Source organism: Musa acuminata, chromosome BXJ3-7 (assembly GCF_036884655.1).
Source record: "Musa acuminata AAA Group cultivar baxijiao chromosome BXJ3-7, Cavendish_Baxijiao_AAA, whole genome shotgun sequence".
Lineage (NCBI taxonomy): Eukaryota > Viridiplantae > Streptophyta > Magnoliopsida > Zingiberales > Musaceae > Musa > Musa acuminata.
Window position 1 is genome coordinate 39,947,106 of NC_088355.1, and position 18,341 is coordinate 39,965,446.

The following is an 18,341-nucleotide window of genomic DNA, read 5'->3' on the forward strand; positions in this document are numbered from 1 at the left end:
AATAGAAAGACACTATAATGATGACACATTAAATACACCTCCACGCATTCATATTGGCTTTCTTGTTTGACAAAAATAAAAAAAAAAAAACTATATTTTGAAGTAAATATTAATTTCATGGTAAAACATTTAATTTTACTCTTGAGACCAAATTATGATAGTCGAAATTTATACAAGACTAAGCATATCAAATATTAAAATTATTTAATTATATAAATATTTAAAAGATAAATAAATACTATTAAATATCACAGAAATTAATAGAGATCCAATGGGGTATATAAAGAGCTCCAAACATACTCGAGCCTTAGCTTTTATTTCCTTAAAAGAGTAATAATTATTCTAAAATTGCTTCGTTGTTTCCCATAACAAAAGAAAACAATATGGAAGATTGTAAAAGAGATAATTATTCTGCTTATTTATGAGAAGAAAATTGCTTCATTGTTTAGGAAAACAAAACAAAAGAATGTTGTAGAAGTGGCTTCATTCATATATTGTTTGTTGATCAAAATGCTTGAATATTATATTTTTGAAAAGTTATTAATTTTTTATATATCACCAAAGATATTTTGTTTTATTATATTTGTTATATTCATCGTGTCACATCCCGAAGAAGTAATTTGGATATATTATTCTATTCATATGTCCGAAACTATCTTAATTCTTAAGTGCCTATCTACCTCGTGTATAAAGTAAAGACTTCATTCCTATAATGTTCGTCGATCAAAATGATTGAATATTATATTTTTGAAAATTTTCTTAATTTTTAATATATCACCAAACATATTTATTTTATTATATTTGTTATATTAATTATGTTATATCCCATACTAATATAAGATATAATTTAGATATATTATTCTATTAATTTGTTCGAAACCATTTTAATGAAAAAAATCTCTGTCCGGAGTTGCGCTTTGAGTGAATCATTCATCCTTAAAATGCAAAAAATCTTATTATACGTCGTCCAAGCACTAATTCTCTGCACGGAGTTACGCTTTGAGTGAATGCTTCGCTGAATCATTAGAAATATAGGACGACATCGAATGAGCAATGAAAGAACAAAAAATAAAATTATCAAATTTTCATAAAAAATAGTTTCTTATCATCGTGCGAAGATTAGTGTGTAAAAACTTGTAAAATAAAAAAATCACACATATTAAGGGATATATGTTACATAAGAAGATCGTATATCTCTGAAATCATGCAAATCTATAAGAGAGGATAAAGGAGGTTAACTATTATCCTCTCTAGCAGTAATCCATATGATAGGAGCTATGAAAACGCTTCTCAAATCATTACACAAATATTCTCTTCATGTGCACTACGAGATCAAGAAGGGACCAACCTTTATTGCTATCCACATACCCCAAACAGGGGGTTGCTGGCTGAGGAGGAAAGAGGGAGAGGAGAATAATAAGTGATAGTAAAAAAGTGTTTAGCATATGGCTCTTTTGTTCTCTTCTATTTATACAAGTCCTTTATCAACTTAATCTTAATGAGTCCTGCCTTATTGGGTATTTAATTTCTAACCAACTATCCAAACCTCTTAGATTAGTGGATCTGTACCCAATAATCTTTTATTGGCTCTTATTGGATCTTATTTATAAGATTCAATAATTTATGGGTTTATTGGATATCCAATAAGATATGAGCTCTAACGGATATCTCATATCTGAATATCTACTTGTCGTAACACATACAATATGTGTGTGACCCTCTAAGCCCAATATTAAGCTGATCATGAGTTATACCTATTAGAATTCCTTCTCTCTCGATGAATTATTATCTCCATAATAATTTACTTGACTCATCGACTACGAATGTACAAGGCCACTACGCCGTAGTTCCTAAACAATACAGGAGAATCCAATCCATTAGACCTATTTATTCTCAGTTGTCATATATTTATAATCCTTCATTCTTGTAATATCTCAGAGATTGTATACTATGCATGGTGCTGTTAAGCCCATATGAGATCTACTTAAATCTCGCTCTAATAGGATTCTCCCGAAGAACTCTTTTCTCTCTCAATATGAATAATCATAGCTAAAGATTTGTCTAAGCAAGAACATATAGGATATTTCTCTCATGACACAGAAAGTGATTGAGCCTTTATCGATACTTAATAGCTCTCGTAATGTTGGTTGATACTCTCGATGACCGATTATGCTAAATATGAAATTTATAGGCCTATAAGTCTGAAATCAAATATTGTAATACTCATACAAGATATCCTTAGTATCTCAAGTTTAAGGACTATATATACTACTAGGATGATAAAATCATTATATGAAAATGAGGTATCATAAACCATCCCGCATTTTGTGAGCGGATCGATCAGTGAACTCATTCTCTAATTAGCACATGTACTATATCTCTAGTATCTCCACATGAGCAACTATGAGACCAGCCACCTCCCTCATATAGATATGTATATAATATACCAATCTATTCGGTTATCTCGATGTCCCTCTCGAGTAACTTATGACCGAGATTATTTAATATCTATATTTAAAGGCAAATCGGTCTTATTATCATATCTTATCACGATCTGATTCTCATTGCACATATCAATGAACATTATAATATATGTAACATGTAATATGAAGTAAAAAAAATATTAAATAAATAATATGCACTATGCCCGGTATATAGTCTATAAGATATTAGATTGATGAGAGACTATAGATACATAACAATTGAGGACAAACATGTTCAATGGATTGGATTCTCCTGTATTATCTCGAGATTATAACATAGTGATATAGTACATCCGTAGTCGATGAGTCAAATGAAAGATAATAATTCACTGAGTTAGAAGGAGTTTTGATAGGTATGACTCATGGCCAACTCGATATTGGGCTTATAGGGTCACACGTGTTATAATGAGTAGATGTTCGAATATGAGATATCCGTTCGATCCACTATCTTATTAAATATCTAAGAAGCATTTGAATTATTGGATCTTATGAATAAGATCTAATAAGAGCCAATGAGAGTTTATTGGGTAGAGATCCACTAATCTAAGAGGCTTGGGTAATTGGATGAATATTAAGTAACCAATAGTGTAGGATCATAGGAGGGAACCAAAGGACCATAGGCTAGACTCTTTTTGGCTGTCACATTCCATTCTCATCTTTCCCTCTCCTCCTCAACCAACAGCCCCTATTTGGGGTGTGTGAATAGTAAGAAGGGTCGTCTCCTTCTTGATTGCATGGTGCGTACAATGAGAAGATTAGAGCAGCAATTTGAGGAGCGTCTTCGTAACCCCTACTGTGTGGATTACCGCTATAGAGGAGGATAATTGACCTCCTTCATCTTCTCTCATAGATTTGTAAGTTTTCAGGAATATACGATCTCCCTAGGTAACACATCTTTCTTATATGTGTAGTTTTCAATTTCGCGGGTTTTTGCAAACTAATCTTCTCACGACGACAAGAGACTTTTTTTTGTGAAAATCTAAGATTTTTTGTTTCTATTTTTCTGTTATGCATATGATATTGCCCCAAGTTTCCCAATAGATGCATCATCTATTAGGGTAGGAGCATGCATGAAATGGATAAAGGATGTAGATTAACGTCAGGTGCTCGAAGAGTCAGGCCATGTTGTCCAAAATTAATGCTCTTTGTAGTTAAGTGTGTGACCCCTTCTGAGATCATTATCAAGGGCGACGGATCATTGGTGATCGACGGTATGATCGAGGGGAAGTTGAGAGAACGAGTCTAGTTACCATATACCGATAGCGTGACTTCTCCAGGGATCATGTTATGATTGGCGACTGCATGAGAGGACAATGCAAGCTTATGTGCGTGACGATTCTAAGTGATGGCTTATGATTAGGCAATTCAGCAAAGCAATGCTCGTGCCATTGCTTTCTCTATCAAGCCTCATTGGCATTTTTCCGGGGTCAAGACAAGCAACGGCTAGTAGATCATTTCTATGAGTTGCTTATATCCTTGCTTATGTGGCTTCTTCATCCTAGGTGGCAGGATGAGTTGGCAGTGTCGTTATTTTTTCTATCACCAATAAAATCAAGATAGTGAAAAACCAGAAGAGTGACCTACCAAAAAGGCTGTGGTAAAAGATGCTTCATTTCTATAATATTTTTTTAACAAATGCTTGAATATTATATTTTTTGAAAACGTTCTTAATTTTTGATATATCACGAAAGATATTTGTTTTATTATATTAGTTATATTCATCTAATCAAAGATGCAATTTGATATGCTTCAAATTGTTTAGGGTTGGAATATTCTCCAGCACTGAAACATTAACCATCCTAAGCATCTCTTGTATGTTATGGCTTCTCTTGTACGTTAGAATATCTGATAAAGGAATGCGATGATACATCATATTGTGACAGATCTCTCGTTCGTCCACACATTAGACTTACACAATGGGAAGAGATGACAAAAGAGTATGATAAGTGAACGACATGATGACATATCATAGTATGACAGATCCCTCGGTCTGACATGTTGGGCTAACAAATTGTCCAACGTCAACATCAATGCAATACCAACCATTCGATAGACACTCACTCATCTCAACACTTTAGGACCTCCTCATTTAGTTAACATGAGCTAATGCTAGACAACCATAACACACGACTTAATAATATTTGATGATTTTACATAATTATCCCACATATCAACACTCCATCTAGCTCGGATGATTATCTAAAACCAAATCAAGATAAAGAAATATTATCACTACTTAATGTGTTACAAAGGAATAAAACGAAATCTGGAAGCCGAAAAACTACCGTTACATAATCCGATCCGTTGCTCTCTCTCTCTCTCTCTCTCTCTCTGATTCTAGAAGTGTACAAAAGGAAAACGAAATCAAGAAATAAAATATTACCGTTACTTTCCAAGCCGTTGCTCTCTCTCTCTCGTCTTCGGCATGGCGATCGTCGACTCCGGGTCGCCTCCGATCGGTCCGGATCCGACGGCCTGCACGGTAATGTTTGGCAAGTCCACATACCTCGGCCGATCCCTCGTCTCCGCCCTCATCAAATCCGGCGGCTGGGCCGTCCGGGTCGCTGACACCCTCCCTCCTCCCTCTCTCGGCCCGATCCAGTCAGACCTGGCCGCCTACTTCCACGTCGATGTCGCCGACCGCTCCAGCCTCCGCTCCGCCGTCGCTGGATCCGCTGTTGTCTTCCTCGTCGATCCCCTCCCGCCGTTCGCCTCGCCGCTGGTGGGCGGGGACTTCCCTCGCCTCCACGCTCTCGCCGTCGTCGGCGCCAAGAACGTCGTCGCCGCATGCCGGGAGGCCGGCGTCCTGCGGCTTGTGTACACCGGGTCGGCTGACGTGGTCTTCGACGGGAAGAACGACATCCGCGACGCCGACGAGTCTTTGCCCTACCCTCATAGGGTTTGTCCCTTTGATCCTTTGGAATTTTCTTGATTTCTTTACTATGTAGGGTTTTGGTGGATCTTTTCTGCGATATTCTACCGTTTAGTGGGGTTTGCTGTTCTTGTGCAGTATGAGGATCCCCTGAATGAACTGAGGATGCAAGTGGAGGTATTGGTGTTGAGTGCTAACGGAAAGGATGGCCTGTTGACTTGTGCTTTGCGGTCGGGCAATATTTTTGGGCCAGGGGATCCACATCTAGTGCCTTTTCTGGTGCAGGAAGCTAGATCCAAAAGAGCTAAGGTTTGGATAGTCCGGATTGTTAATTACTTCTCTCAGATTGTAGATTTTTATTTGGTATGAAGATTTTTTGGAATAATTTTTTTAGAATTGAACTGCTAGATTAATATTGTAGGAAAGAAATATGATTATGTATATCATCACTGGACTGTAGTTGTGCCTCCTTTTATATAACTAATTAAATTGGACGTATGTTTCTTTCTTCCTCGATCATGTTTGATCTAACTGAAACAGGCAAATCTTATACCCTCTTGGTAAAAAATTGGCTTTTATAATCTCTCATGTACAGCTGTTCTTATTTTGCATGAAAACTTGGTTTGAGGTAGAATTACACAAAAGTAGTGGGATATGTACCCAATATACATTGATTGAGTGAACACTGATGGAATAGGGCAGCCAGCTGAAACAATCTAGCTACTGAACTCAATTGAAAGGGACTGACCCAAATTTGAATCATGAGTCTATGTTAAAATAAAATATTTTACAGAGTATTAATGGTGATTGAAATGCAAACGTTGAACTTTTTTGCAAAACCCACCAACCAGGATCAGGAATAAAATTTTGCATCCTTCCGCATCCTTCAATAAAGGTTTGTTCTTTGAAATGTACTCATCTTTAGATCCACATTCTTTTTTGCCTTTGTTTGTGATTAACTTGATGCTGATAATGGAATTCACAATTTATTTTGATGTCCTATTTGGTAACTCAAGAATGATATGTTCTCTGCTGTCTTATTAATGCTTGGAATTTCCTCTCAGGATGGTTGCTGTGCCATGCAGCACCAACTGGTTACAACTGGAAGGCTTTATTTATAACCCAAGACAACACTTCAAATGTTAATGGAAATATATTTTTCAACATATTTCTTATTCCAGCTCAAAATATCTTACAAGATTTGAATATACTTTCCTGTCAATCAGGTTGTTAGGTCATCCATATTGGTGTTAGTCTAAGAATGTCAAAGGATCAGCATATTGAAGCTTTTCCTGATCCTGGTGCAAGTTTAAATTTAAGTAACCAAACAAGAATGAGCCTGGTTTATAGTGTTCTTCTATATGTGTTAGTTTTTGGTCTAACTTACTGCCATTAACTGAGCTTGAATTGTGACCAAATTCGAGTCTACTGGTTGGCTTCAATTCAGATTTGAGTCAGTTATAGACTTCTTGCTATAAGTTTTTTCAGTTGGTTGACAGCTTATCAAACGAAGAAGTGGATCTGCAATTGCTTTAACTCCATCTTTCAACATTCCTTATAAGTTGACCTCAAGTTTCATTCTAGCAATTTGCTCCATCAAGCGTAGGATGCTCCTTTATATTTTGCTAAGATCTTTAATCTTGTGATTCCTGTCCTACAAAGCAAAACATATGCTAGTAGCTTACAGCTCAATCATTAAACACTTGAGAGTTCATGCCTTCATTGGCAACCAGAAGCCATAACAATTTAGGTACCAAAGGTAAAGAAATTATAGGTTTCTATTTGATGCCTAAAATATATGAAAATGGTTGGTAAAGTCTATAGACTGGCCACTAAAGCCTAAATTTAAAAGCTAAATCATAGGCAAAATTAACTTATTGATGCTAAATCAAGGTTCGCATTACCAGTTCGTACTAGTGTATTGACCAATCGTCGGTATGGTACGTACCAATGTGTATCGATATACCATATGTCGATACACTTGGGTGTATCAATGATATAGTAAACTTACCAAAAATAGCTCCAAAAATATCTAAAAAAAAAGGATTATGATTTTTAAATTAGAAATAAATATATATTTAGTATAATTTTAGCAAAATAATCTAAATTAGGAAAGAATATTGATATATCTTTTCTGGGCTTTGTGGAGTAAATTTACGATACGTTCCAGACCTTCATTTCGTTAATACTAAATTATATATAAACAAATGATTTGAATTGTTAAATTATTTTTTAAACAACTTAAAGTTTAAGATTCAAATGAATCAAGTAATCAATCGATAGATATACTTGATTCTACCACAAAAAAGAATGATAGGACTTCACGAGCGGTGGATCGGGATCCTTGATCCTATATATATGTATATCAATTTGATATGTTTGTTAGACTCAATCTTGAAAATGATCCTACGACATAGTATACTGATACATCGTATGCCATTAGTGCATCGATGTGGTGATGGTCGTAGTCTGATCGTCGTGAACTACATGTGTCCGAGGCAGCTCCTAAGGTAAGGACGATTGTGGCATGTATTGATGTGAAGCATGAAGAATATCAGAATTCTACTTTCGTCATTGATCTGTTGTTTCGTATCATAAGATCAACCATCGTACTATTGCTCGAAGAAGTATGACTAACTATTACTGTGCTGTTGTTGATCGTAAGATTCTCCATAATACGACAATTATGAATACGATGAGCTTCGCTCTATGTCTATGTCGTGTAGGCCTTATCACATCTGCTCAAAATCATCTATTACTTTCTCCTTCCCTTTCTATGTATAAACTTGACCAATACCTCATCTAGCTTCATGATCTGAATCTTAGGTAGCATGTGTAAAATATTGCTCTTTGGTCCATGCACCACCCTCAAATTATGTAAATGGGACCATTGACTCCCCGATATCATCGCCATCATCGATCGAGGTACTGCTGTTCATATCGTTGTCATGTCTCTGGATCGAGCAAGTTGTTGAATGTGATCGATAAGGTGTCTCATCGCCTGACTTGGTTCTTTCCAACGGTGCTGCTGATGTTACTGTTTTCCTCTTTGTCTTTGCCTTTGCACGTTGGGCGGATGATTGTAGCGGAGGAAAGGGTTTAAAAACCCTTACCTATAGTTTAAATGATCAAATTGATTGTTTGAAATAGGATTGTCAGAGCCCTTGATATGTAATGGTTGAAATCCGACCGTTATCGATCGATATACGTCAGTAACAGTTAGATTTCGACCGTTACCGACCAGTGCAGACCCCATATCGCTCAATACAAGGTGGTCATGTAACAGGTTCAGTTTTATGGTCTCAGTGCATCGCTTGATCACCGGTACCATTGCAGCCTTTGATCACATCTCTAATAGTAAATTTGAATAGCATTTTGACATCTAATCATGATGGTTGCTAGCTGTTTGGCAGACAGATGCAGTTGAATTTGATGCATGAGATGGGCTGAAACAAATTGATCAGGATTTTGCCTTTTAAAACCGGCATATTTTCTTTTAAAAGTTGCAATAATATGGTGATTATGACAAGCAATATTTAACATATATTTCTTGATCATACATGTGCTATATATAATTCATTCAACATTTCCATATGGCAGAGATGTGGTTTGCTGAACTAGGGTGCATTCACTGATCTTGGGTGGATGTGCTTGTTAGTGGCACTTTGCGTCAACCTACCGTCTAATCTTAGGATACTTGTTGCTGTAAGTTTGGTAACACGATCTATTCTTTGAATGGTAAGCAAGTGGCAGAAAACACTATTATAGATAATAAACTATGAGGTTGACTTGTGATAGGGCTGTGAATGGCAGTCATAAATAGGTGAATATTTGAGGAGAACAGGAACTTCCATTGTTTGACAAAAAAGTCCATATTTCCTGAGTTCAAATATCTGATAAATCTATTGAAAATGATTAATTGACATAGTCAAGCGGACAAAGTGTCCAAAGAGGTCTATTTAGAGGCGGATCACAAAGATATACATATGATAAAGATGGTCAGGAGACATATAAATGCTTTGTTGTCTTTAAGAAAAGGTTTTGGAAAATGTTGTAAGTTAAGGTTAGAGCTTTTCAGTTTGGTCCTATTTTTAATTTCAATTGACAGTATTCTTCAAGATTCCTATTTCTGTTTCATTTGAAACTTCGACCAGGCCAATAAATCTATTTTTTTTAGTTTCATATAGCAGCAAATATTATGAATACAGTTGCAACTCAGTAATCAACTATTTTCTGTTGCAGTTTGTCATTGGAAGTGGTAAAAACATGTGTGATTTAGTTTATGTGGAAAATGTGGTGCATGCCAACTTTTCTGCAGAACATGCTCTTAGTGTGGCTCCAGCTTCTGTTGCTGGAAAGGTATTATTCTCATACTGTAGCATGGTATTTGTCACATGCTGTTTTCTTACATAATTGCTCCTAAAGCTGACATACTATTTTTTGTCACTACTTTATTGCAGCCATTTTTTATTACAAATGACAAACCAGTGAAGCTTTGGGAGTTCATTTCAAACATATTAGAGAATTTGGGATATCGAAGGTAACTTTAGAGGATAGTTGTAAATTTTACTTGTGTTTATTGCATTTCTTTAGACAGTGAAGTGCATAATTTTTAAATGGTTTTGGTTAAGCATGATTGTGCATAGATTCACTCAAAGTCTCAAATATGCATGTTTGGCCCCTTGTTCCCTAATCATATTACTAACAAATCACAATATTTCTTTGTTGTCTTCTATATGATAGTTCATCGTTCAAACTATTGATAGAGATTCTGTGAATTTTTCTCATCATTCTCATTGTTTTTAATGTTTGAATATTAACTAGTTCTCTGCTGTAGTTGATTGTTTTTCTCATGGCTTTACAGTTTCTAGGATTGTGAATCCATGTTAAAGATGAAGCTTTTAAACTATATGTGATCATCATCCTTCTTGTTTATATATTGAAAATAATTGCTGATTTATTGCCTTATAATTTTCACTTTAATGAGTATAGACTTACCAATATAAAGTTTTAATGGGTCGTTGATGCTCTTCATTTAGAACTGCTTTTATTGGCTACTTAAGGTATTCCAATATTTTGAAATGATTGAGGTCTTCTTTCCCAATTGCAAAAGAAAGGGTGAAAAGATGAACATCTTGGGTTGTGAATCCATGTTAAAGATGAAGCTTTTAAACTATATGTGATCATCATCCTTCTTGTTTATACATTGAAAATAATTGCTGATTTATTGCCCTATATTTTTCACTTTAATGAGTATAGACTTACCAATATAAAGTTTTAATGGGTCGTTGATGGCATGCTCTTCATTTAGAACTGCTTATATTGGCTACTTAAAGTGTTCCAATATTTTGAAATGATTGAGGACTTCTTTCCCAATTGCAAAAGAAAGGGTGAAAAGATAAACATTTATGATTCATTTTTATCTAGGTCTTTAGGTTGCATCTGGGAATACAATTGCATTTTTAATATGTAACTGGAAAAAAGGATTTAAGTGAATGTGCAGTTGTGGAATGCTTTGAATACTTGGTAAACAATAGATAAAAACTATTTTTTAAATATGCATTGGGTAAAAGTTGTTTAGTAAAATTGTATTTGAAAAGTCCATTACATATTTTATAACAAATATACTCTTCTAATATTTTTAAAATTTATTCAAAAGTGAATGATATATTTCATTTAAATTAAAAAGTAAATAAATAAAATGAATCTATGTAATATTATAATTTTTTTAAAATATATACCAAATAAATATAATCATATAAATAAATATAAAAGAACCTTTGAAAATAAATAAATGAAATTTCATCTTATAGAAAATATAAATCATGTTGGTTCTCACCAAATCATTTTGACAATCTTGTAATTTTAGATAATTTTATAGGATACTTTGGAAACCTGAAAAATTACATTAGCATTCTCCAAATGCTGAAATGCTAATGCTACTATGAGGTAGCATCAATATTTGAACATTTCCAATGAAGCATCTAGGTTAGATACGATTTGAAAAAAATTACTTAACACCGATTCACATTTGTGATGTGCATTGAGGGCCCAATGCACATTTCAAATGTGTTCCTAAATGCACCCTTAGACCTTGTCAACTCTTGGTTTTGATGAATAATTTACTCAAGAAAATCTTGTTTGAATTTTCAATAAATTGCAATTGGTGCATAATAATGATCTAAATGAGACTTATATGTAATGTAAGTTGTGGTAGAAAAAATTTAAATGCATATTAATACTACCTTATCAAATGGTAAGTACATTAATATGATATATCACTTCTAGTAACAGGAAACAATAGGTGCATATACATTTGTCCATTGTTGTACTTTTGGATAAACATGATGTTTTAACTAGCATCATAGGTTGCAGCAACACACAAGCAAAAAATCTCTTTCAGGTTAGAGGAAAGGGAGGTTACAGTACAAAGAAAGAGAAGAGATACTTCCTCTCAAGTATCCGAATACTGGTCCGATGGGATGAACCAGTTGGTATATATCCATTCGAACAAGGTCCTGTATGGATCTCTACAATCAGTATTTCATTTCTTTATCTTTTTTGTATCAGTACAAGCCAGTATATCACCTGATATATCATCATTATTCTCATCAGACTAGTTACCGAAATTGGTATCAAATTGAAATTTAAAACCTTGCTTCCTCTTAATATTGTTTCATTATCTTTCTTTTGTCTATGTACATTCTTCTCTCTTCACTGTCATTCACTGACCTCAGCTCTCTCCATATGTTGATCATTAATGATCCACATCCAAAACCAACACAATTTGTAGATACAAAGCGATCTACCTTAGAGGTGAATAAAAAAAATGAAAACAAGTCATTCATTTTTTCCCTTGTTGACTTCATTTCCAGCTCCACATTTACCTCAAGCATAAATTGATGAGTGTCATCAGCAAAGATTCTGACAAACTTATACAACCGTTTAATCCTACTTCTAGTGATAATTAATATGCAATTTTGATATAATATTTAGATTCTGACAACCAAGTTCTTTGAGGATAAAGCTTGGGATGATGTTAAGGTTGCTTCATTGCGACCTATGTCACCATGGTTCTGGTTAGGGAAACAACTACTTTGCTTACATTGACTTCTCTAGACCCTGATGGGAGCCATATGCACTGGGTTCAGCTTCTTTTCAAATGATCGTCCTATGCTTTGGGACTTCTTCTCTGCCACGACTTTCATTATATGATTTGTGGCCTTTAGGAAGGTACATTGAACACACAGGTGGCACAAAATGGACTCATTCAACCAGGTTATCATGGCTTGGATGTTTAAGAAGATTATAATATCATTAGGGTTATTATATATGTTCGATCACATGTTGGTAGGACACTATGAGTTTGCAATTAAATTAATGGTTTAGATTTATATTTTTCTTAATGTTTATGGTCAATGTGCCATTATACATTAGTCAAGAAGTAATTTTCAAGAGACAATACTTGATCCTGCAGAGGATTTTTGTTTTTGTTTTTTGTTCTTTTCTTATATATTATTTTTTTATTATACAATTTTCCTTTGTATCTCAATCTCCTTGGTTATTTCATGATATTGATACTTTATATGCTGCCTAAATTTCAAACAACTCATATTGTTTAACTGGTATAGCAGACTTATCCAGATCTCATGTCCACTCTTTTGGGTCATGTCAGTTGTCTAATATATTTCTGAATTTGAAATATAACATTTTGTTGAACACATAAATTATTTGATAGAATATTGTGAATACCAAGTGAGACAAGCAAAGCTTTTGGTTTTGAAGGTTCCTATGAATCCATCTTGTAGAATTTTGCATTCTCTTCATATCCTGTCAAATATGGAATGTTTTCATTTTTGAATTATGAAATCTTTTCAAAGGTAATTTGTAAAGCTTCCACTCGATCTAGATATTTCTATTTTCTGCTCAAATAATTCTTTTAATTTTAATTTCTTAAGTTGAATTTCATTCTCTTTCAAGGAGTTGATGATGTATGAAAAATTTCAGGCCTAGTATACATCTTCCTATCAACCTTGCTATGATAGTTATCTTGCTTGCGAAGCTGGCCGGTGACAAGTTGAGAGTTTGTAGATTGTCCAATTCAGTTTTTTCACCTTCCACTGTTTATTCCCTCTCATGCTCAAGGACTTTTGATTGTTCTAAAGCTAAGACACTACTTGGTTACTCACCAATTGTGTCATTTCAGGTATTTCCTATATTGTTGCTATCTTAAACATTGATGTTGTGATTTATTTCCATTGGCATAGTTCACTGATGTACATAGAAATTAGCTATCAGTGAAACTAACCCTCCTGCTATAAGAATTTTTGTAAATAAAGAGAAAAACGAAGAAATTCTGGAAGAATTTATGTAAATATGTTTAATTTTTATTTCTGGAATCAGACTTTTTAAAATAAAATGCAAATTAGGTGCTCAGAGGAAGGAAGGAATTTCTTGGCTGGGTAACAGCACTGAAACTATACAGGTGCTGAAAGATGGGTCACATTTTCATTTTCCTTCTATCTTTCAAAATTTTAGAAGTAAAAGCTCTGTTCGAAATCTTTCATATTCTTTAAAAGAGTCAAACAAAGTAAACATTACTAAATATGTTTTTACCTCCATTTCCTAGTAGTAATTACATTTAGAGCTCAAAATGGAACTAATGTCCTAAGTTTTTGCTGTTAGCTGTAGAAGCTATCATGGTCGTTTAACAAGCTTGACAATCCTGACATAACATCCCATTTGCTGTTTCTACATCATTGTTGTTGATATCATTACTCATTATGCAAGAAAGGTTTTGGAGCTTAGGACAGTGTGCAGACAAGTTTACTGGAATTTGCTCGAAGTGTAACCACAGGGAACTTATGATACTAGTAATAGTAATAATGAACTATCAAAACATCAAATGGAAACCTGGATTTCAAAAATATGCAAAGAGTAATTATGTCTTACCTTTGTCTATTATATATTGCATGAAACCTCGTTCCACTCATCTTGTGTGACTGCAGTTCTTATTCTTAATGGTGACAGGAAGGCATTGAGTTAACTGTGGAATCATTCTCACAATTGGCAAAAGGCTCAGGCCATGCACTAGAGCGAGATTGGACCATCACATCAAAGGCGGATAGAATGTTAGGCAGTGGAGTAGGTTGTTTCAGCAACTTCATCTAACTTTTTCATTTTAAATTTGCCTCGTATAGTTTAGGCCAAGATGGAGCATACAGTCATGTATGCTTACTTGGATCTAACAGTAATCCATTTCTCTTATGCTTTGTGTAATGATTTATCACCCTCTTTTAGTTGCATTGCTGCTTCTTTTGATTTATTTCTGCTTATATACTTTCAATATTGAAATTTGGAACTCATATTTTATGCAGTTGCTGACATACTTCTGTGGAGAGATGAAAAGAAAACTTTTGCTTTGGTACTTTCATCATTTGTGCTCTTCTATTGGTTCTTCCTTTCTGGAAGAACTTTTGTTACATCTGGTGCTAAAATCCTGATGGTGATTTGTCTCTCGCTTTTTATCCAAGGAATTCTACCTACAAAAATGTAAGTATCATACTGTATTGCATGACACTGAGCACTACAGTTATTTAATATTACATTTCATTTTTTAACTAAATATGAGGTATATAATTTTGTGATGGTAAACTTAGTGTACCAAGTATCAGAGTGTTGTGTTTAACTTCGAACATGAGCAATATTATTTCTACTTTACTGCCAAGTACTGGTAAATAATGTATTCAAAAGCAATATTACTTATGTTCAAAAGATTGAGGTTGGATGGCAAACTCAAGTAAGATTGAGGTTAACCATTTTCTCTTTTTCGTTCGTTGACATTCACATCCTCATTCAAGATCATTTCTTACAGGTTTGGTTCAAATATCGAGAAGATACCTCCCTCTTGCTTTGAAATCTCAGAATCAACCATGAGAGATGCTTTTTTTGCTCTGGCATCTTTATGGAACGAAGGCATTTCAACAATGAAGTTACTAGCCCAAGGTGATGACTGGAGTATCTTCTTCAAGGTTAGACACATTACTGAGATCCTTTGACATGTTCCCGGAATGAGCTACTTTCACATGCAAGATTGTACGTAAATATATATTGGTTTTACACAAGTATAGATATATTTTACAAAAACACAGCTCTTCAAGGGCACTATAAGATCAACTGTCCTAGGTGTAGCATGACTCCAAGTATGCATGGTAGCCATGCAATTTGAAGTTCTCAAACATCCAAATTAAATCATGCTCCTTGTTCTTCCAGCTTGTGACCTGTCTGAGTTCATGAAACAAACCTTTAAAATGTTTCAATTTTTATCAGTAGCTTTTTGGTTTCTCAGATCTACATATGTGCATATGAGCTTCATTTCTACAGATGCAACCTACAAATGAGCATACTCTATTCTTGATGTTCTTTAAGTCTGACCTTTTTTCAAGTGCTGGTTGAAGACTCATACCACTCCCTGGCCATGCTGGTACACATCCCCATATGCAGGACGTGAGAAAGAGGGGGAGAGAAGAGGGGAGGAGAGGAGGAAGTGGATAAGATGGACCGACATTGCTGTGGTTGCGCCATGTCAAAAGCAGCTTCCCTGAGAACCTTTTTCTTAATTTTTTTTACCATCTAAAGACCTGTTTTTGACATCTGTAAACAGTTGTCAACAATTGTTCTCAGCTATCCAATAAAAAAAAAATAAAGAACCCCATTTTGACTAGGGCGAAATCGCCTCCAGTCACTTACCACTCTGATCTAAATCTTCTTTGTTTGCTCTGTTGCTGGCACCTGCTTCATCTGTCTATTTTCATTTGCTCTTCTGCAACAACATAATCCAAATATATAGGAGGCAAATGCTGATAAAAAAAATAAAAAAATAACGAACCCCGTTTTGACCGGGGCCAAATCGCCTCCAGTCACCTACCATTCTGATCTATCTTTTTAGTTTGCTCTGTTGCTGGCACCTGCTTCATCTGCCTATTTTCATCTGCTTTTCAACCACATAATCCAAATATATAGGAGGCAAATGCTGATCATGATGATTTGCAATCATACATTATGACTCCAATGACCATTTTTTTTGGAACAGTGATAAATAACACTAGAAATTTCTTGACTCACATGTGCAACCCATAAAAAATGTTGAACTTTTTTAACCCGCCTCCATGATTTAAACACCAATTCGTTAGCTACTTAACTCTGTGCACCACCATCACAGCAACTTAACTGATCATCATTCTAGTTAACTCACACTTGTATTTTCTATTGTATCAGTTGGTAATTTCTTGTTAAACAAACAGTTGAGAATGAGTTTTTGGTGTAAATTTCACTTGATGCAGATCTTGTGACTTAATAACTACTTAATTGATGCAGGCAGCAGGTTGTCTCTATTTAGTCAAGTTGTTGCTGCATATTCCTATCTCAGTATTGGTTGGCCTTGGTAAAGAACCAACTCAACACTTCCACTATAATCTTGGTACAGTAAATTTTCTTTCATGCTAATGTTTGTCTTCCCATCCATTGCAGGATTGGCATCTCTGTTTACTGTCTTCATTGTATATGAACAATGTGAGGAGGAAGTTGACGATCTAAAAAAAGCAGCTGTTGTTGGACTTGAAAAATTAAAGGAACCATTGATTGCCAGACTTCCAAAGTTCTTGATAAATAATTCCTGATAAAGAAAACAGTGGTCAGGATAAGAATCAGGCCTTCAATAAATTATGTTAAGGCTTGATGTTTTCCTCATCCTAAGCAATCAGCTCTTGTTTCTTCGGAGTCACAACAAATACCGTGCCAAAAGATGTGACTTGCTGTTTAACAAGGTATTATGGATTTAGAAGTCATTTTCTCTTCACATCATGTATGTCGAGTTTACACGCTCAGTTAGCTTCCATATGTTGCCATCTGTCAGTCGAAATGAGAGAGAGGGTGTTCATCTTTATATGGGTGTGATGGAAGAGTAGTCGCTTGAGATCTCATCTATGTAAAACTTGATTGATCTTAACACTGTCTACAGATTGCTTCGAGTGATCAGAGTTAAAATACGAGTACATGAAATGAAAGCATGATGTTTTTCTTGATTCTAATGTCCTCTGCCTTTAGGATACATGTGTCATCATAGGCTTTAATACATGTCTTTATGTACCGAGTGCTTGTGTGCTTTTCTCATGATGCTCGAGTTTAATAAGGCAAGACGAAGTCTCTGCTTGCTTTGGTATCATTGTAATCGCAGCCACAAACAGAAAGTGGTTTTGTTGCGACTTGTTATCTTATCTACTATTTTATCATGCACATGGATAAAACATCAAAAGAGAAAATTGAGGTAGTTATAGGCTTGTCGCCTCCCCGACCAGGTATAAAAGTTAATCCTAAGCATTATACTAGAGGATACTTTTTTTTCGTAAAGAAGCCTAAACCCTAAGCATTGAAGGGATTATGTCAGAAAACTTTTTTCGATATTAGTCTTGATGCATGTGCCACCTTGGAGTCACTCAAGAACCACTCGGGAACTACCTCAAAACCAGTTCCCTCAAAACCACTTAAGAACCACTTCGGAACCATACAAGATTGCCATCGAGGTCACGTTGAATGCTCTTATGCCCTTAGACTCAGACCATGTTGGGTCAACTCCGACATCAGAGATGAATTCCCCTAACATTTTGGCACTAGAGAGAGGGCTTTGATGTCATATAAATATTCATCTATCAATCCTCTCAATGAACACTCCAACAAGGAGGCCATGCCTCTGACCCACAATACTTTTACTTAAGAGGGACAATCTTTGTCCTTCCTGCACGTTGACCAGTTCAATGTAATCGTTGATGTAGTACTGACTTCTGTTCAATGACTTAGGCCTCTCGCCCTTGAGAATAAATTCAAACAACTTGCTCGTCCTCATCGAGGTGTTCCTAAACCTCACTTATCAAGTGTAGGCACTCGTAGGTATGTGTTAGGAACGAGTCGGCACTAAGAGGGGGGGGGGG

At 35.2% G+C, this 18,341-nt stretch overlaps 1 protein-coding gene across 3 annotated transcripts; it reads left to right on the forward strand.

The window, feature by feature from the left end:
• Positions 1-4,862: 4,862 nt before the first annotated feature.
• On the forward strand, positions 4,863-17,438 carry LOC135585262 (3beta-hydroxysteroid-dehydrogenase/decarboxylase-like). 3 transcript variants are annotated; one of them, XM_065160856.1, is made up of 10 exons: positions 4,864-5,382; positions 5,494-5,664; positions 9,598-9,714; positions 9,816-9,895; positions 13,363-13,561; positions 14,386-14,503; positions 14,733-14,907; positions 15,230-15,386; positions 16,732-16,798; positions 16,885-17,438. In XM_065160856.1, exons 1-10 carry the CDS (start codon positions 4,909-4,911, stop codon positions 17,031-17,033), a joined length of 1,707 nt encoding a protein of 568 aa, XP_065016928.1. In that variant the 5' UTR covers positions 4,864-4,908; the 3' UTR covers positions 17,034-17,438. The 3 variants fall into 3 exon arrangements, with proteins under 3 accessions (XP_065016929.1, XP_065016928.1, XP_065016930.1); XM_065160857.1 differs by lacking the exons at positions 16,732-16,798; positions 16,885-17,438 and adding an exon at positions 15,801-16,106 and having other exon boundaries at positions 4,863-5,382; XM_065160858.1 differs by lacking the exons at positions 16,732-16,798; positions 16,885-17,438 and adding an exon at positions 15,859-16,106.
• The last annotated feature ends 903 nt before the right edge of the window (positions 17,439-18,341 follow it).

What these genes read in the sequence shown, in the direction of transcription:
- LOC135585262 (XM_065160856.1), top strand. Translation starts at nt 4,909, where the DNA reads ATGGCGATCGTCGACTCCGGGTCGCCTCCGATCGGTCCGGATCCGACG. An exon ending in CACCAATTGTGTCATTTCAG is followed by an intron (nt 13,562 to 14,385) that starts GTATTTCCTATA and finishes TAATGGTGACAG; the next exon opens with GAAGGCATTGAGTTAACTGT. An exon ending in AATGTTAGGCAGTGGAGTAG is followed by an intron (nt 14,504 to 14,732) that starts GTTGTTTCAGCA and finishes TATTTTATGCAG; the next exon opens with TTGCTGACATACTTCTGTGG.